Consider the following 21,293-nt stretch of genomic DNA (forward strand, 5'->3'; position numbering starts at 1 on the left):
GTCTCTCTATGGTTAAATATCTAATAGCCCTGGTGTGTCTCTCTATGGTTAAATATCATATAGCCCTGGTGTGTCTCTCTATGGTTAAATGTCTAATAGCCCTGGTGTGTCTCTCTGGTTAAATATCTAATAGCCCTGGTGTGTCTCTCTGGTTAAATGTCTAATAGCCCTGGTGTGTCTCTATGGTTAAATATCTAATAGCCCTGGTGTGTCTCTATGGTTAAATATCTACTAGCCCTGGTGTTTATCTCTATGGTTAAATTTCTACTAGCCCTGGTGTTTATCTCTATGGTTACCAACCCTTAGTAAACTTCTGGGGGAAAATGTGTTTGACCAGATACAATGCTATTTCACAGTAAACAGATAGACAACAGACTTTCAGCACGTTTTCTTGGGACATACACTCAACAAGCACAGCACTTAGGGAAATGACTGATGATTGGCTGAGAGAAATTGATGTTAAAATGATTGTGGAGGCTGTTTTGTTAGACTTCAGTGCAGCTTTTGACATTATTGATCATAGTCTGCTTCTTAAAAAAGTGTGTTATGACTTTACACCCCCTGCTATAATGTGTTATGGCTTTACACCCCCTGCTATATTGTGTTATGGCTTTACACCCCCTGCTATAATGTGTTATGGCTTTACACCCCCTGCTATAATGTGGATAAAGAGTTGCCTGTCTAACAGAACACAGAGGGTGCTATTTAATGGAAGCCTCTCCAACAGAATCCAGGTAGAATCAGGAAGTCCCCAGGGTAGCTGTTTCGGCACCTTGCTTTTTAAAATTTTTACTAACGACATGCCACTGACTGAGTAAAGCCAGAGTGTCTATGTATGACGATGACTCAACACTATACACGTCAGCTACTACAGCAACTGAAATGACTACAACACTCAACAAAGAGCTGCAGGTAGTTTCAGAGTGGGTGGCAAGGAATAAGTTATCCCTAAATATTTCTAAAACTAAAAGCATTGTATTTGGAACAAAACACTCACTAAACCTTAAACCTCAACTAATAAATAACATGGAAATTGAGCAAGTTGAGATGACTAAACTGCTTGGAGTAACCCTAGATTGTAAACTGTCCTTTGTCAAAACATATTGATACAGTAGTAGCTAAGCTGGGGAGAAGTCTGTCCATAATAAAGCGATGCCCTGCCTTAACAACACTATCAACAAGGCAGGTCCTACAGGCCCTAGTTTCTACCTTCTTAACAACACTATCAACAAGGCAGATCCTACAGGCCCTAGTTTCTACCTTCTTAACAACACTATCAACAAGGCAGGTCCTACAGGCCCTAGTTTCTACCTTCTTAACAACACTATCAACAAGGCAGGTCCTACAGGCCCTAGTTTCTACCTTCTTAACAACACTATCAACAAGGCAGGTCCTACAGGCCCTAGTTTCTACCTTCTTAACAACACTATCAACAAGGCAGGTCCTACAGGCCCTAGTTTCTACCTTCTTAACAGCACTATCAACAAGGCAGGTCCTACAAGCCCTAGTTTCTACCTTCTTAACAACACTATCAATAAGGCAGGTCCTACAGGCCCTAGTTTCTACCTTCTTAACAACACTATCAACAAGGCAGGTCCTACAGGCCCTAGTTTCTACCTTCTTAACAACACTATCAACAAGGCAGATCCTACAGGCCCTAGTTTCTACCTTCTTAACAACACTATCAACAAGGCAGATCCTACAGGCCCTAGTTTCTACCTTCTTAACAACACTATCAACAAGGCAGGTCCTACAGGCCCTAGTTTCTACCTTCTTAACAACACTATCAACAAGGCAGGTCCTACAGGCCCTAGTTTCTACCTTCTTAACAACACTATCAACAAGGCAGGTCCTACAGGCCCTAGTTTCTACCTTCTTAACAACACTATCAACAAGGCAGGTCCTACAGGCCCTAGTTTCTACCTTCTTAACAGCACTATCAACAAGGCAGGTCCTACAAGCCCTAGTTTCTACCTTCTTAACAACACTATCAACAAGGCAGGTCCTACAGGCCCTAGTTTCTACCTTCTTAACAACACTATCAACAAGGCAGGTCCTACAGGCCCTAGTTTTGTCGCACCTTGACTACTGTTCTGTCGTGTGGTCAGGTGCCACAAAAAAGAACTTAGGAAAATTGCAATTGTCTCAGAACAGGGCAGCACGGCTGGCTCAGAACAGGGCAGCACGGCTGGCTCAGAACAGGGCAGCACGGCTGGCTCAGAACAGGGCAGCACGGCTGGCCCTTGGATGTACACAGAGTTAACATTAATAATATGCATGTCAATCTCTCCTGGCTGAAAGTGGAGGAGAGATTGACTTCATCACTACTTGTATTTATGAGAGGTATTGACATGTTGAATGCACCGAGCTGTCTGTTTGAACTACTGGCACACAGCTCTGTATTAAAATGGTATAAACTGCCTTAATTTTGCTGGACCCCAGGAAGAGTAGCTGCTGCCTTTGAACCAGCTAATGAGGAGCCATAATAAGGATATATACAAATGGTTAAATGTCTACTAGCCCTGGTGTGTCTCTCTATGGTTAAATATCTAATAGCCCTGGTGTCTCTCTATGGTTAAATATCTAATAGCCCTGGTGTGTCTCTATGGTTAAATATCATATAGCCCTGGTGTGTCTCTATGGTTAAATATCTAATAGCCCTGGTGTGTCTCTCTATGGTTAAATATCATATAGCCCTGGTGTTTATCTCTATGGTTAAATATCATATAGCCCTGGTGTTTATCTCTATGGTTAAATATCTACCAGCCCTGGTGTGTCTCTCTATGGTTAAATATCATATAGCCCTGGTGTGTCTCTCTATGGTTAAATATCTAATAGCCCTGGTGTGTCTCTCTATGGTTAAATATCATATAGCCCTGGTGTGTCTCTCTATGGTTAAATATCATATAGCCCTGGTGTGTCTCTATGGTTAAATATCTAATAGCCCTGGTGTCTCTCTATGGTTAAATATCATATAGCCCTGGTGTGTCTCTATGGTTAAATATCATATAGCCCTGGTGTGTCTCTATGGTTAAATATCTAATAGCCCTGGTGTGTCTCTCTATGGTTAAATATCTAATAGCCCTGGTGTGTCTCTATGGTTAAATATCTAATAGCCCTGGTGTGTCTCTCTATGGTTAAATATCTAATAGCCCTGGTGTGTCTCTCTATGGTTAAATATCTAATAGCCCTGGTGTGTCTCTATGGTTAAATATCTAATAGCCCTGGTGTGTCTCTCTATGGTTAAATATCTAATAGCCCTGGTGTGTCTCTCTGGTTAAATATCTAATAGCCCTGGTGTCTCTCTATGGTTAAATATCATATAGCCCTGGTGTGTCTCTCTATGGTTAAATATCATATAGCCCTGGTGTGTCTCTCTATGGTTAAATATCATATAGCCCTGGTGTGTCTCTCTATGGTTAAATATCATATAGCCCTGGTGTGTCTCTATGGTTAAATATCTAATAGCCCTGGTGTCTCTCTATGGTTAAATATCTACCAGCCCTGGTGTGTCTCTCTGGTTAAATGTCTAATAGCCCTGGTGTGTCTCTATGGTTAAATATCTAATAGCCCTGGTGTGTCTCTATGGTTAAATATCTAATAGCCATGGTGTGTCTCTCTATGGATAAATATCATATAGCCCTGGTGTGTCTCTATGGTTAAATATCTACCAGCCCTGGTGTGTCTCTCTCTGGTTAAATATCTAATAGCCCTGGTGTGTCTCTATGGTTAAATATCTACTAGCCCTGGTGTGTCTCTCTATGGTTAAATATCTACCAGCCCTGGTGTGTCTCTCTATGGTTAAATATCATATAGCCCTGGTGTGTCTCTATGGTTAAATATCTACCAGCCCTGGTGTGTCTCTATGGTTAAATATCTAATAGCCCTGGTGTGTCTCTATGGTTAAATATCATATAGCCCTGGTGTCTCTCTATGGTTAAATATCATATAGCCCTGGTGTGTCTCTCTATGGTTAAATATCATATAGCCCTGGTGTGTCTCTCTGGTTAAATATCATATAGCCCTGGTGTCTCTCTATGGTTAAATATCATATAGCCCTGGTGTGTCTCTCTATGGTTAAATATCATATAGCCCTGGTGTGTCTCTCTGGTTAAATATCTAATAGCCCTGGTGTGTCTCTATAGTTAAATATCATATAGCCCTGGTGTGTCTCTGTATGGTTAAATATCATATAGCCCTGGTGTGTCTCTCTATGGTTAAATATCATATAGCCCTGGTGTGTCTCTGTATGGTTAAATATCATATAGCCCTGGTGTGTCTCTCTATGGTTAAATATCATATAGCCCTGGTGTGTCTCTCTATGGTTAAATATCATATAGCCCTGGTGTGTCTCTCTCTGGTTAAATATCTAATAGCCCTGGTGTGTCTCTCTATGGTTAAATATCATATAGCCCTGGTGTGTCTCTCTATGGTTAAATATCATATAGCCCTGGTGTGTCTCTCTATGGTTAAATATCATATAGCCCTGGTGTGTCTCTCTATGGTTAAATATCATATAGCCATGGTGTGTCTCTCTCTGGTTAAATATCATATAGCCCTGGTGTGTCTCTCTATGGTTAAATATCATATAGCCATGGTGTGTCTCTCTCTGGTTAAATATCATATAGCCCTGGTGTCTCTCTATGGTTAAATATCATATAGCCATGGTGTGTCTCTCTATGGTTAAATATCATATAGCCCTGGTGTCTCTCTATGGTTAAATATCATATAGCCCTGGTGTGTCTCTCTATGGTTAAATATCATATAGCCCTGGTGTGTCTCTCTATGGTTAAATATCATATAGCCCTGGTGTGTCTCCTGGAGCAACATGGTTACATTCAGTCAGTCAGTCTGCCAGTCAGCCAATCAGTTATTCAGTCATGCATTCAGTCAGTCAGCTAATCAGTCATCCAGGCAGTCAGCCAATCAGTCATTCAGTCAGTCAGCAAATCAATTGTTCAATCAGTCATTCAGCCAGTCAGTCATTCCAACATGTCTTCTCTTTCAGATCTCCATGCCCTCTTTCCCTGTGGTGGTGAAGATAGGACACGCGCACTCTGGAATGGGAAAGGTAATGCACAGATACATGTGCATATGTGCCATTTATAAATAATATCCAAATACATGCCATTTATATATAATGTCCAAATACATATAAATATATACCATTTATATATAATGTCCAAATACATATACATAAATGTCATTTATATATAATGTCCAAATACATATAAATATATGTCATTTATATATAATGTCCAAACACATATAAATACATGTCATTTATATATAATGTCCAAATACATATAAATACATGTCATTTATATATAATGTCCAAATACATATAAATATATGTCATTTATATATAATGTCCAAATACATATAAATATATGTCATTTATATATAATGTCCAAACACATATAAATACATGTCATTTATATATGTCCAAATACATATAAATATATACCATTTATATATAATGTCCAAATACATATAAATATATACCATTTATATATAATGTCCAAACACATATAAATACATGTCATTTATATATGTCCAAATACATATAAATATATACCATTTATATATAATGTCCAAATACATATAAATATATACCATTTATATATAATGTCCAAATACATATACATAAATGTAATTTATATATACTGTCCAAATACATATAAATATATGTAATTTATATATAATGTCCAAACACATATAAATACATGTAATTTATATATGTCCAAATACATATAAATATATACCATTTATATATAATGTCCAAATACATATAAATATATACAATTTATATATAATGTCCAAATACATATAAATACATGTCATTTATATATAATGTCCAAATACATATAAATATATGTAATTTATATATAATGTCCAAACACATATAAATACATGTCATTTATATATAATGTCCAAATACATATAAATATATGTCATTTATATATATTTATTTATTTATTTATTTAACTAGGCAAGTCAGTTAAGAACAGATTCTTATTTTCAATGACGGCCTAGGAACAGTGGGTTATAACTGCCTTGTTCAGGGGCAGAACGACAGATTTTTACCTTGTCAGCTCGGGGATTCGATCTAGCAACCTTTCGGTTACTGGCCCAACGCTCTAACCACTAGGCTACCTGACAGCCTGGTATAATGTTATGTTACAGCCTTTTTCTAAAATGGATTCAACGGTTATTTTTCCCCTCATCAATCTACACAACAATACCCCATAATGACATCACAATACCCCATAATGACATCACAATACCCCAAAATGACAAAGCAAAAGGAGGTTTTTAGAAATTTTGACAAATAAAATATATTTGTATAAAATATGTATGTATAAAAATAAAAAACTGAAATATCACATTTACATAAGTATTCAGACCCTTTACTCAGTACTTTGTTGAAGATCATAGCCTTGAGTCTTCTTGGGTATAACGCTTCAAGCATGGCACACCTGTATTTGAGGAGTTTCCCCCATTCTTCTCTGCAGAACCTCTCAAGCTCTGCCAGGTTGGATAGGGAGCGTCACTGCACAGCTATTTTCAGGTCTCTCCAGAGATGTTCGATCGTGTTCAAGTCCGGTCTCTAGCTGGGCCACTCGAGAACATTCAGAGACTTGTCCCGAAGCCACTCCTGTGTTGTCTTTGCTGTGTGCTTGTCCTGTTGAATGATGAACCTTCACCCCAGTCTGAGGTCCTGAGCGCTCTGGAGCAGGTTTTCAACAAGGATCTTCCTGTACTTTGCTCCGTTCATCTTTCCCTCAATCCTGACCAGTCTCCCAGTCCCTGCCACTGAAAAACATCTCTACAGCATGATGCTGCTGCCACCATGCTTCACCGTAGGGATGGTGCCAGGTTTCCTCCAGACGTGACGCTTGGCATTCAAGCCAAAGAGTTCAATCTTGGTTTCATCAGACCAGAGAATCTTGTTTTTTTTGCAAACTCCAAGCGGGCTGTCATGTGCCTTTTACTGAGGAGGGGCTTCCATATTGCCACTCTACCGTAAAGGCCTGATTGGTGGAGTGCTGCAGAGATGGTTGTCCTTCTGGAAATTTCTACCATCTCCACAGAAGAGCTCTGTCAGAGTAACCATCGGGTCTCCTCCCTACCAAAGCCCTTCTCCCTCGATTGCTCCCTCGACACAATCCTGTCTCGGAGCTCTATGTAAAAATCCTTCGACCTCATGGCTTGGTTTTTGCTCTGACATGCACTGTCAACTGTGGGACCTTATATAGACAGGTGTGTGCCTTTCCAAATCATGTCCAATCAATTGAGTTTACCACAGGTGGACTTCAAACCTGTTGTAGAAACATCTCAAGGATGATCAATGGAAACAGGATGCACCTGAGCTTAATTTAAAGTCTCATAGCAAAGGGTCTGAATACTTAAGCACATTTTTTTATTTAAACATTTGTAAAAATCTCGCAAAACCTGTTTCCGCTTTGTCATTATGGGGTATTGTGTGTAGATTGCTGAGGATGTTTTAAATATTTGATCAATTTTAGAATAAGGCTGTAACATAACAAAATGTGGAAAATGCTAAAGGGTCTGAATACTGTCAGAATGCCCTGTTTACACAGAACACGAGGAACACCGGATCTTAAAGGGTCTGAATACTGTCAGAATGCCCTGTTTACACAGAACACGAGGAACACCGGATCTTAAAGGGTCTGAATACTGTCAGAATGCCCTGTTTACACAGAACACGAGGAACACCGGATCTTAAAGGGTCTGAATACTGTCAGAATGCCCTGTTTACACAGAACACGAGGAACACCGGATCTTAAAGGGTCTGAATACTGTCAGAATGCCCTGTTTACACAGAACACGAGGAACACCGGATCTTAAAGGGTCTGAATACTGTCAGAATGCACTGTTTACACAGAACACGAGGAACACCGGATCTTAAAGGGTCTGAATACTGTCAGAATGCACTGTTTACACAGAACACGAGGAACACCGGATCTTAAAGGGTCTGAATACTGTCAGAATGCCCTGTTTACACAGAACACGAGGAACACCGGATCTTAAAGGGTCTGAATACTGTCAGAATGCCCTGTTTACACAGAACACGAGGAACACCGGATCTTAAAGGGTCTGAATACTGTCAGAATGCCCTGTTTACACAGAACACGAGGAACACCGGATCTTAAAGGGTCTGAATACTGTCAGAATGCCCTGTTTACACAGAACATGAGGAACACCGGATCTTAAAGGGTCTGAATACTGTCAGAATGCACTGTTTACACAGAACATGAGGAACACCGGATCTTAAAGGGTCTGAATACTGTCAGAATGCCCTGTTTACACAGAACATGAGGAACACCGGATCTTAAAGGGTCTGAATACTGTCAGAATGCACTGTTTACACAGAACATGAGGAACACCGGATCTTAAAGGGTCTGAATACTGTCAGAATGCCCTGTTTACACAGAACATGAGGAACACCGGATCTTTCCATGACAGACTGATCAGGTGAAAGCTGTGATTACTTATTGACAAATCACTAATAGGAGAAACTAGAATTGGAACCATACATGTTGCGTTCCATACATGTTGACATGTTCATCATCTCTCCTTCATCTAATTGATCTCTTTCTGTAATCTACCGTGTATTCAGCTATATCTGTAATCTACCGTGAATTCAGCTATATCTGTAATCTACTGTGTATTCAGTTATATCTGTAATCTACCGTGAATTCAGCTATATCTGTAATCTACTGTGTATTCAGTTATATCTGTAATCTACCGTGTATTCAGCTATATCTGTAATCTACCGTGTATTCAGCTATATCTGTAATCTACCGTGTATTCAGCTATATCTGTAATCTACCGTGTATTCAGCTATATCTGTAATCTACTGTGTATTCAGTTATATCTGTAATCTACCGTGTATTCAGTTATATCTGTAATCTACCGTGTATTCAGTTATATCTGTAATCTACCGTGTATTCAGCTATATCTGTAATCTACCGTGTATTCAGCTATATCTGTAATCTACTGTGTATTCAGTTATATCTGTAATCTACCGTGTATTCAGTTATATCTGTAATCTACCGTGTATTCAGTTATATCTGTAATCTACTGTGTATTCAGTTATATCTGTAATCTACCGTGTATTCAGCTATATCTGCAGCCTGTAATGATGATGTTGTGTTATGCTGTCTGTGTATCCAGGTAAAGGTGGATAACCTGAGTGTGTGTTATGGTTAGGGTTAGTTGTGTGAGTGTTAGATGTAATGTGTTGTGTTATGCTGTCTGTGTATCCAGGTAAAGGTGGATAATCTGAGTGACTTCCAGGACATAGCCAGTGTGGTAGCCATCACTCAGACTTACACCACCACAGAACCATTCATAGATGCCAAGTACAACATCAGGGTCCAGCGGATTGGCAGCGATTATAAGGCTTACATGTAAGTACCTGTCCTTGTATGTAGGTGTGTGTAGCTCAAAATTCACATTTTATTTGTCAAATGTGTCGTAAACTACAGGTGTAGACTAGAGGTCGACTGATTATGATTTTTCAACACCGATACCAATACCGATTATTGGAGGACCAAAAAAAGCCGATACCGATTAATCTGACGATTTTTTTTATTTTTTTATTTTTATTTTATTTATTTTTTATTTTTTTTTACATATATATATTTGTAATAAATGACAAATACAACAATACTGAATGAACAATGAACACTTTAATTAACTTAATATAATACACTGCTCAAAAAAATAAAGGGAACACTTAAACAACACAATGTAACTGCAAGTCAATCACACTTCTGTGAAATCAAACTGTCCACTTAGGAAGCAACACTTATTGACAATAAATTTCACATGCTGTTGTGCAAATGGAATAGACAAAAGGTGGAAATTATAGGCAATTAGCAAGACACCCCCAATAAAGGAGTGATTCTGCAGGTGGTGACCACAGACCACTTCTCAGTTCCTATGCTTCCTGGCTGATGTTTTGGTCACTTTTGAATGCTGGCGGTGCTCTCACTCTAGTGGTAGCATGAGACGGAGTCTACAACCCACACAAGTGGCTCAGGTAGTGCAGTTCATCCAGGATGGCACATCAATGCGAGCTGTGGCAAAAAGGTTTGCTGTGTCTGTCAGCGTAGTGTCCAGAGCATGGAGGCGCTACCAGGAGACAGGCCAGTACATCAGGAGACGTGGAGGAGGCCGTAGGAGGGCAACAACCCAGCAGCAGGACCGCTACCTCCGCCTATGTGCAAGGAGGTGCACTGCCAGAGCCCTGCAAAATTACCTCCAGCAGGCCACAAATGTGCATGTGTCTGCTCAAACGGTCAGAAACAGACTCCATGAGGGTGGTATGAGGGCCCGACGTCCACAGGTGGGGGTTGTGCTTACAGCCCAACACCGTGCAGGACGTTTGGCATTTGCCAGAGAACACCAAGATTGGCAAATTCGCCACTCGCCCTGTGCTCTTCACAGATGAAAGCAGGTTCACACTGAGCACATGAGCACATGTGACAGACGTGACAGAGTCTGGAGACGCCGTGGAGAACGTTCTGCTGCCTGCAACATCCTCCAGCATGACCGGTTTGGCGATGGGTCAGTCATGGTGTGGGGTGGCATTTCTTTGTGGGGCCGCACAGCCCTCCATGTGCTCGCCAGAGGTAGCCTGACTGCCATTAGGTACCGAGATGAGATCCTCAGACCCCTTGTGAGACCATATGCTGACAGACGGAGTTGATAGGATTGAAGTCATCAACAGCGCTGTGCATCCCAGCATTGCTAAGAGCTGCTGTTTGAATGAATGCTTATGTGCCTGCTGCTGCCTACCACCGCTCAGACTGCTCTATCAAATATCAAATCATAGACTTAATTATAATATAATAAACACATAGAAATACGAGCCGTTGGTCATTAATATGGTCAAATCCGGAAACTATAATTTCGAAAACAAAACGTTTATTCTTTCAGTGAAATACGGAACCGTTCCGTACTTTATCGAACGAGTGGCATCCCTAAGTCTAAATATTACTGTTACATTGTACAGTACAGTAATAATGACTCCGTCATTCCTGTAGAGTATCTTCTGTTTCCAGAAGGTTTTCTATTAAAGTTTTCTATTAAAGTGTTTCCAACAGATCTTTCACACCTGCTGCCCAACGATGGTACTGGACCTGAAATTATTGGCCGCTTTTTGGAATCTTTCAGCGCTAGAATCAGTTCTTTAAAATCAATTTTCAGAAGTTCCGAGCTAGCCCTCCTGATGTTGTTTGACCCCACATGGACTGGTATCGAGGTCCTGAATAGGTGTAGGTGTGTGTGTGTTCACCATGTCTGTTTAATTTTTCTCCCCCAGGCGGACCTCCATCTCTGGGAACTGGAAGAGCAACACAGGATCAGCCATGCTGGAACAGGTGGCCATGACAGACAAGTGAGTCACATCGGTCTGACTAATATTACAAGCAAGGGAGGGGTTAGAGTTCATGGTAGGGGTTAGAGTTATAGGGAGGGGTTAGGGTTATAGGGAGGGGTTAGGGTTATAGGTAGGGGTTAGGGTTATAGGTAGGGGTTAGGGTTATAGGTAGGGGTTAGGGTTATAGGGAGGGGTTAGGGGTTAGGGGTTAGGGTTATAGGTAGGAGTTAGGGTTATAGGTAGGGGTTAGGGTTATAGGGAGGGGTTAGGGGTTAGGGGTTAGGGTTATAGGTAGGGGTTAGGGTTATAGGGAGGGGTTAGGGTTATAGGTAGGGGTTAGGGTTATAGGTAGGGGTTAGGGTTATAGGTAGGGGTTAGAGTTATAGGGAGGGGTTAGGGTTATAGGGAGGGGTTAGGGTTATAGGTAGGGGTTAGGGTTATAGGTAGGGGTTAGGGTTATAGGTAGGGGTTAGGGTTATAGGGAGGGGTTAGGGTTATAGGGAGGGGTTAGGGTTATAGGTAGGGGTTAGGGTTATAGGTAGGGGTTAGGGTTATAGGTAGGGGTTAGAGTTATAGGGAGGGGTTAGGGTTATAGGTAGGGGTTAGGGTTATAGGTAGGGGTTAGGGTTATAGGTAGGGGTTAGAGTTATAGGGAGGGGTTAGGGTTATAGGTAGGGGTTAGGGTTATAGGTAGGGGTTAGGGTTATAGGTAGGGGTTAGGGTTATAGGGAGGGGTTAGGGTTATAGGTATGGGTTAGAGTTATAGGGAGGGGTTAGGGTTATAGGTATGGGTTAGAGTTATAGGGAGGGGTTAGGGTTATAGGTAGGGGTTAGGGTTATAGGTAGGGGTTAGAGTTATAGGGAGGGGTTAGGGTTATAGGTAGGGGTTAGGGTTATAGGGAGGGGTTAGGGTTATAGGTAGGGGTTAGGGTTATAGGTAGGGGTTAGAGTTATAGGGAGGGGTTAGGGTTATAGGGAGGGGTTAGGGTTATAGGTAGGGGTTAGAGTTATAGGTAGGGGTTAGGGTTATAGGTAGGGGTTAGGGTTATAGGTAGGGGTTAGGGTTATAGGGAGGGGTTAGGGTTATAGGGAGGGGTTAGGGTTATAGGTAGGGGTTAGGGTTATAGGGAGGGGTTAGGGTTATAGGTAGGGGTTAGGGTTATAGGTTGGGGTTAGGGTTATAGGTAGGGGTTAGGGTTATAGGTAGGGGTTAGGGTTATAGGGAGGGGTTAGGGTTATAGGTATGGGTTAGAGTTATAGGGAGGGGTTAGGGTTATAGGTAGGGGTTAGGGGTTATAGGTAGGGGTTAGAGTTATAGGGAGGGGTTAGGGTTATAGGTAGGGGTTAGAGTTATAGGGAGGGGTTAGGGTTATAGGGAGGGGTTAGGGTTATAGGTAGGGGTTAGGGTTATAGGGAGGGGTTAGGGTTATAGGTAGGGGTTAGGGTTATAGGTATGGGTTAGGGTTATAGGTAGGGGTTAGGGTTAGGGTTATAGGGAGGGGTTAGGGTTATAGGGAGGGGTTAGGGTTATAGGTAGGGGTTAGGGTTATAGGTAGGGGTTAGGGTTAGGGGTTAGGGGTATAGGGAGGGGTTAGGGTTATAGGGAGGGGTTAGGGTTATAGGGAGGGGTTAGGGTTATAGGTAGGGGTTAGGGTTATAGGGAGGGGTTAGGGTTATAGGTAGGGGTTAGGGTTATAGGGAGGGGTTAGGGTTATATGTAGGGGTTAGGGTTATAGGGAGGGGTTAGGGTTATAGGTAGGGGTTAGGGTTAGGGTTATAGGTAGGGGTTAGGGTTAATGGTAGGGGTTAGGGTTATAGGTAGGAGTTAGGGTTATAGGTAGGGGTTAGGGTTATAGGTAGGGGTTAGGGTTAATGGTAGGGGTTAGGGTTAATGGTAGGGGTTAGGGTTATAGGGAGGAGTTAGGGTTATAGGGAGGAGTTAGGGTTATAGGTAGGGGTTAGGGTTATAGGTAGGGGTTAGGGTTATAGGTAGGGGTTAGGGTTATAGGGAGGAGTTAGGGTTATAGGTAGGAGTTAGGGTTATAGGGAGGGGTTAGGGTTATAGGTAGGGGTTAGGGTTATAGGTAGGGGTTAGGGTTATAGGTAGGAGTTAGAGTTCATGGTAGGGGTTAGGGTTATAGGGAGGAGTTAGGGTTATAGGTAGGGGTTAGGGTTATAGGGAGGAGTTAGGGTTATAGGGAGGAGTTAGGGTTATAGGGAGGAGTTAGGGTTATAGGTAGGGGTTAGGGTTTTATCTACTCTACTCTGCTCTTCACTGACCAAGTAAATTATAGACAATGCTAGCAACACCCCTCTGCTCCTTTTAAAGATTCCCAATACAGAGAGATTTGCACTTCCCTCAAATCCTGGATGTTGTGGAGCGTGTTCTGTCCAGGGTGGTTCTGAGTAGATCACGCAAGCAAACAATGACTGAATTATTGTTCTGTCCAGGGTGGTTCTGAGTAGATCACGCAAGCAAACAATGACTGAATTATTGATGGCCAAGCTGCTCTACTCTGCCTGCCTCCTCTCCTCCCAAGAAGCCAACCTCCTCTTTGTCTGAAACCAGCAGACTTGAATAATAATATGGCTTCTTGGCATTCGAGGAAATACTTTGTGAGACTGTAGCCTGCAGATACAGTACAGTCGGTGTGGAGGCGCATCAGTGTGGTTGAGTCTAATGGGTCTCATCAGTCACTGTAGCTCATCTTAGAGTTGTAGGCTCACTGGAGGGCCTGTAGTCCACATGCTGTAACTGAGGTGGTTCAGTGAACTATGCGCTTGTGATATGTAACCTTGCCTGAGACCTGAAGACTCGTGTTAGCTCCCCATGATAATGGCCAGGATTTAGCTCAGTGGATTTACACCGTCTTGATTAATGTGAACGACCCAGGTTTTGATACCTGGTTGGTTACACTGACATTGTGATGTCTCTCTTCTGTCAGGAACAAGCTGTGGTTGTTTTTAGCTCTGTGGGCTAACCCCTTTAGCTCTGTGGGCTAACCTTGCAGTGGTTGTCTCGGGAACAAGCTGTGGTTGTCTTCAGCTCTGTGGGCTAACCCTGTCTCTCCTGTCAGGTACAAGCAGTGGGTGGACATCTGTTCAGAGATCTTTGGAGGTCTAGAGATCTGTGCAGTCAAAGCCATCTGTGGAAAGGATGGGAAGGACTACATCACTGAGGTATGCTCTGATCTCTATAATATTGTCATTAAGATCCCATCAATTACCTGATATGTTACACATTCTATTTGTCTGTGGTGGTGTTCAGTAGACCAATGAAGAGTTAAGTAGTTCATTTTAGCCTGTATGTTATTGTTTAAAGTGTTTTTCCTTCTAAGTAGGGTTGGTAGTCGGGCTGACAGTAGGTCTGGTAGTAGGGCTGATAGTGGGACTAGTAGAGGTCGTTGGGCTGATAGTAGGGATGTTAGTGCTGATAGTGGGGCTATTAGAGGTAGTAGGGCTGATAGATGTAGTAGTGCTGATAGTAGGGCTGATAGTAGTGGGCTGATAATGAGGTTATTAGAGGTAGTAGTGCTGAGTGCTAGTAGGGCTGATAGTGGGGCTATTAGAGGTGGTAGGGCTGATAGTTGTAGTAGTGCTGATAGTAGGGCTGATAGTATTAGTAGGGCGAATAGTGGGGTTGGTAGTGGGGCTAGTAGAGGTAGTAGGGCGGATAGTGGTGCTAGTAGAGGTAGTAGGGCTGATAGTATTAGTAGGGCGGATAGTGGGGTTATTAGAGGTAGTAGTGCTGAGAGTGCTAGTAGGGCTGATAGTGGGGCTAGTAGAGGTAGCAGGGCGGATAGTGGGCAAGTAGAGGTAGTAGGGCCGATAGTAGGGTTGGTAGTTGTAGTAGTGCTGATAGTAGGGCTGATAGTGAGGGCTGATAATGGGGTTAGTAGAGGTAGTAGGGCTGATAGTGGGGCTAGTAGAGGTAGTAAGGCGGATAGTGCTAGTAGGGCTGATAGTGGGGTTAGTAGAGGTAGTAGGGCTGATAGTGGGGTTAGTAGAGGTAGTAGGGCTGATAGTGGGGCTGATAGTGGGGTTAGTAGAGGTAGTAGGGCTGATAGTGGGGCTGATAGTGGGGTTAGTAGAGGCAGTAGGGCTGATAGTGGGGTTAGTAGAGGTAGTAGGGCTGATAGTGGGGTTAGTAGAGGTAGTAGGGCTGATAGTGGGGCTAGTAGAGGTAGTAGGGCTGATAGTGGGGCTGATAGTGGGGTTAGTAGAGGTAGTAGGGCTGATAGTGGGGCTAGTAGAGGTAGTAGGGCTGATAGTGGGGCTGATAATGGGGTTAGTAGAGGTAGTTGTTCTGATAGTGAGGCTAGTAGAGGTAGTAGGGCTGATAGTGGGGCTGATAGTAGGGCTAGTAGAGGTAGTAGGGCTGATAGTGGGGCTAGTAGAGGTAATAGGGCTGATAGTAGGGCTGATAATGGGGTTAGTAGAGGTAGTTGTTCTGATAGTGGGGCTAGTAGAGGTAATAGGGCTGATAGTGGGGCTGATAATGGGGTTAGTAGAGGTAGTTGTTCTGATAGTGGGGCTAGTAGAGGTAGTAGGGCTGATAGTGGGGCTGATAGTAGGGCTAGTAGAGGTAGTAGGGCTGATAGTGGGGCTGATAGTAGGGCTAGTAGAGGTAGTTGTTCTGATAGTGGGGCTAGTAGAGGTAGTAGGGCTGATAGTGGGGCTGATAGTAGGGCTAGTAGAGGTAGTAGGGCTAGTAGAGGTAATAGGGCTGATAGTGGGGCTGATAATGGGGTTAGTAGAGGTAGTTGTTCTGACAGTGGGGCTAGTAGAGGTAATAGGACTGAGAGTGGGGCTAGTAGAGGTAGTAGGGCTGATAGTAGGGCTGATAGTGGGGCTAGTAGAGGTAATAGGACTGAGAGTGGGGCTAGTAGAGGTAGTAGGGCTGATAATGGGGTTAGTAGGACTGATAGTGGGGTAAGCAGAGGTAGTAGGGCTGATAGTAGGGCTGATAGTGGGGCTAGTAGAGGTAATAGGACTGAGAGTGGGGCTAGTAGAGGTAGTAGGGCTGATAGTAGGGCTAGTAGAGGTAATAGGACTGAGAGTGGGGCTAGTAGAGGTAGTAGGGCTGATAGTACTAGTGGGGCTGGTAGTGCTTGTAAGGCTGGTAGAAGGGCTGGTGGTATTGCTGGTAGTAGAGCTGATAATCAAATCAAAGTTTATTTGTCACGTACGCCGAATGTAGACCTTACAGTGAAATGCTTACTTACAGGCTCTAACCAATAGTACGAAAAAATGGTGTGTGTAGGTAAGTAAATAAATAAAACAACAGTAAAAAGGCATTTGAAAATAAGATTAGCAAGGCTATATACAGACATCAGCTAGTCAGGCTTATTGAGGTAGTATGTACATGTAGGTATGGTTAAAGTGACTATGCGTATATGATGAACAGAGAGTAGCAGTAGCGTAAAAAGTGGGGTTGGCGGGTGGCGGGACACAATGCAGATAGCCCGGTTAGCCAATGTGCGGGAGCACTGGTTGGTCGGGCCAATTGAGGTAGTATGTACATGAATGTGTGGTTAAAGTGACTATGCATATATGATAAACAGAGAGTAGCAGCAGCGTAAAAGAGGGGTTGGGGGGGCACACAATGCAAATAGTCCGGGTAACCATTTTGTTACCTGTTCAGGAGTCTTATGGCTTGGGGGTAAAAACTGTTGAGAAGCCTTTTTGTCCTAGACTTGGCACTCCGGTACCGCTTGCCATGCGGTAGTAGAGAGAACAGTCTATGACTGGGGTGGCTGGGGTCTTTGGCAATTTTTAGGGGCTTCCTCTGACACTGCCTGGTGTAGAGGTCCTGGATGGCAGGCAGCTTAGCCCCAGTGATGTTCTGGGCCGTACGCACTACCCTCTGAAGTGCCTTGCGGTCAGAGGCCGAGCAATTGCCGTACCAGGCAGTGATGAAACCGGTCAGGATGCTCTCGATGTTGCAGCTGTAGAACGTTTTGAGGATCTCAGGACCCATGCCAAATCTTATTAGTTTCCTGAGGGGGAATAGGTTTTGTCGTGCCCTCTATACGACTGTCTTGGTGTGTTTGGACCATTCTAGTTTGTTGTTGATGTGGACATCAAGGAATTTGAAGGTCTCAACCTGCTCCACTACAGCCCCGTCGATGAGAATGGGAACGTGCTCCTTTTCCTGTAGTCCACAATCAGCTCCTTAGTCTTGGTTACGTTGAGGGATAGGTTGTTATTCTGGCACCACCCGGCCAGGTCTCTGACTTCCTCCCTATAGGCTGTCTCGTCGTTGTCGGTGATCAGGCCTACCACTGTTGTGTCGTCTGCAAACGTAATGATGGTGTTGGAGTTGTGCCTGGCCATGCAGTCATGGGTGAACAGGGAGTACAGGAGGGGCCTGTGCACGCACCCCTGTGGAGCTCCAGTGTTGAGGATCAGTGTGGCAGATGTGTTGCTACCTACCCTCACCACCTGGGGGGCGGCCCGTCAGTAAGTCCAGGATCCAGTTGCAGAGGGAGGTGTTTAGTCCCAGGGTCCTTAGCTTAGTGATGAGCTTTGAGGGTACTATGGTGTTGAACGCTGAGCTGTAGTCAATGAATAGCATTCTCACATAGGTGTTCCTTTTGTCCAGGTAGGAAAGGGCAGTGTGGAGCGCAAAAAGGGCGGTATGCAAATTGGAGTGGGTCTAGTGTTTCTGGCATAATGGTGTTGATGTGAGACATTACCAGCCTTTCAAAGCACTTCATGGCTACGGACGTGAGTGCTACGGGTCTGTAGTCATTTAGGCAGGTTGCCTTTGTGTTCTTGGGCACAGGGACCATGGTGGTCTGCTTGAAGCATGTTGGTATTAGACTCAATCAGGGACATGTTGAAGTGCTGATAGTGGGGCTCGTAGAGGTAGTAGGGCTGATAGTACTAGTAGGGCTGATAGTGGGGCTGGTAGTACTAGTAAGGCTGGTGGTATGGCTGGTAGTGGGGCTGGTAGTAGGGCTGGTAGTGCTAGTAGTGCTGATTGTGGGGCTAGTAGAGGTAGTAGGGCTGAGTGCTAGTAGTGCTGATAGTGGGGCTGGTAGTACTAGTAAGGCTGGTGGTATGGCTGGTAGTGGGGCTGGTAGTGCTAGTAGTGCTGATTGTGGGGCTAGTAGAGGTAGTAGGGCTGATAGTGCTAGTAGTGGGGCTGGTAGATGTAGTAGTGCTGATAGTGGGGCTGGTAGAGGTAGTAGGGCTGATAGTGCTAGTAGTGGGGCTGGTAGATATAGTAGGGCTGGTAGTGCTAGTAGTGCTGATAGTGGTGCTGGTAGTAGGGCTGATAATGGGGATGGTAGTGCTAGTAAGGTTGTTGTTAGGGCTGACAGTGGGGCTGGTAGTGCGAGTATGGCTGGTAGTAGGGCTGGTAGTAGGGGTGATAGTGGTAGTGGGGTTGGTAGTGGTAGTAGGGCTGGTTGTGCGGTTGATGGTGGTAGTAGTCCTGGTAGTAAGGCTGATAATAGGCCTGGCAGTGATAGTAGGGCTGATAGTAGGGCTGGTAATAGGGCTGGAAGTAGGGCTGGTAGTGGTAGTAGGGGCTGATAGTAGGGCTGGTAGTGGTAGTAGGGGCTGATAGTAGGGCTGGTAGTTGTAGTAGGGGCTGATAGTAGGGCTGGTAATAGGGCTGGAAGTAGGGCTGGTAGTGGTAGTAGGGGCTGATAGTAGGGCTGGTAGTGGTAGTAGGGCTGATAGTAGGGCTGGTAGTGGTAGTAGGGCTGGAAGTAGGGCTGGTAGTGGTAGTAGGGCTGATAGTAGGGCTGGTAGTGGTAGTAGGGGCTGATAGTAGGGCTGGTAGTAGTAGTAGGGGCTGATAGTAGGGCTGGTAGTTGTAGTAGGGGCTGATAGTGGTAGTAGGGGCTGATAGTAGGGCTGGTAGTAATAGTAGGGGCTGATAGTAGGGCTGGTAGTAGTAGTAGGGGCTGATAGTAGGGCTGGTAGTGGTAGTAGGGGCTGATAGTAGAGCTGGTAGTAGTAGTATGTGCTGATAGTAGGGCTGGTATTAGGGGCTGGTAGTAGACCTGATTTGAGTTAATATACCATTTTGATTATTTTAAAATAAAAAAAATTGGAAACTTGGCATATGTCGCGAGTCACTACTTAAATCAAAATGTATTTTTTGGCAGAAATGCCTTCTGGAACATGTGAACTTTCATGTGCCTTAATAACAAACTTGTATGCCATCTGTATATACAAATAAAATTGTTATATTACGAGCCTAGTTGGTTTAGCCACTGAAAAAGTCAGCAACCTTCCCGCTAGCCATGATTGGGTGAGATCAGTGGCGCTTCTAGCTGGTATGGCTCACTGGGAACCCCCCCCCCCCCCAACACAAATAAATTATCATAACATTTAATTTAAAACTATATAAAATATAAAATATATACAAAAATAAGAATCATACATATCAATAAGTAACAAAGACAAGTATAAACAAATTTGTGTTGATTTGGCACTTGAGCATCAATACATTACCCGTCCCCCAACACTGTCAACCAAGAGTCAAGACTACATTACCCATCCCCCCCAAAACTGTCAACCAAGAGTCAAGACTACATTACCCATCCCCCCAACACTGTCAACCAAGAGTCAAGACTACATTACCCATCCCCCAACACTGTCAACCAAGAGTCAAGACTACATTACCCATCCCCCAACTGTCAGCCAAGTCAAGACTACATTACCCATCCCCCACAACTGTCAACCAAGAGTCAAGACTACATTACCCATCCCCCAACCAAGAGTCAAGACTACATTACCCATCCCCCAACACTGTCAACCAAGAGTCAAGACTACATTACCCATCCCCCAACACTGTCAACCAAGAGTCAAGACTACATTACCCATCCCCCAACACTGTCAACCAAAGTCAAGACTAAACCAATTCACCTTGGTGATGTGCAGACTGGTAATATATTATCCTTAACGATTTCGCCTCGGCATGTCCAGCACATCCATTATCTCAACCAATCATGACTAGAGAGAAGGTTCATGTCATTTTCAGTGGCTAAAACAACCAGGCTCGTAATTGAACAATTGCATTCGTAGTTAGAGATGGCAAACAAGTATTATTCACACACATGAAAGTTCACATGTTCCATTGGGTATTTCTGTGAAGAAAAAAAACATATTTTACATTCAAATCTCCCATGAAGTAGAGATGCGTGAGAATCGCCTAGATTCATGAAACGAGTCACACGTGAATTTCTCGTCATTAATACATTGAAACGAGTCACACGTGAATTTCTCTTCATTAATACATTGAAACGAGTCACACGTGAATTTCTCGTCATTAATACATTAGTTTATACTGAAGTGTACATTGTCATTAACTCTAATTTTGTTGTGTTCCAACATTCCCTCCAGCTTGTACCAATAAGGGGCGGCAGGTAGCCTAGTGGTTAGAGTGGAGGGGCGGCAGGTAGCCTAGTGGTTAGAGTGTAGGGGCGGCAGGTAGCCTAGTGGTTAGAGTGTAGGGGCGGCAGGTAGCCTAGTGGTTAGAGTGTAGGGGCGGCAGGTAGCCTAGTGGTTAGAGTGGAGGGACGGCAGGTAGCCTAGTGGTTAGAGTGTAGGGACGGCAGGTAGCCTAGTGGTTAGAGTGTAGGGGCGGCAGGTAGCCTAGTGGTTAGAGTGTAGGGGCGGCAGGTAGCCTAGTGGTTAGAGTGGAGGGGCGGCAGGTAGCCTAGTGGTTAGAGTGTAGGGGCGGCAGGTAGCCTAGTGGTTAGAGTGTAGGGGCGGCAGGTAGCCTAGTGGTTAGAGTGTAGGGGCGGCAGGTAGCCTAGTGGTTAGAGTGTAGGGGCGGCAGGTAGCCTAGTGGTTAGAGTGGAGGAGGCAGGTAGCCTAGTGGTTAGAGTGTAGGGGCGGCAGGTAGCCTAGTGGTTAG

At 43.9% G+C, this 21,293-nt stretch overlaps 1 protein-coding gene across 1 annotated transcript in view; it reads left to right on the forward strand.

Annotated features, from left to right (window-relative positions):
- The window catches only part of LOC120020198 (synapsin-2-like), a 194,910-nt gene extending 185,469 nt beyond the window's left edge, over positions 1-9,441 (forward strand). The window contains exons 7-8 of the mRNA XM_038963705.1: positions 5,009-5,071; positions 9,295-9,441. Coding sequence (XP_038819633.1) covers positions 5,009-5,071; positions 9,295-9,441 — 210 coding nt within the window. The remainder of the gene's footprint in view (positions 1-5,008; positions 5,072-9,294) is intronic.
- Positions 9,442-21,293: the final 11,852 nt, after the last annotated feature.

Source organism: Salvelinus namaycush, chromosome 2 (assembly GCF_016432855.1).
Source record: "Salvelinus namaycush isolate Seneca chromosome 2, SaNama_1.0, whole genome shotgun sequence".
NCBI lineage: Eukaryota > Metazoa > Chordata > Actinopteri > Salmoniformes > Salmonidae > Salvelinus > Salvelinus namaycush.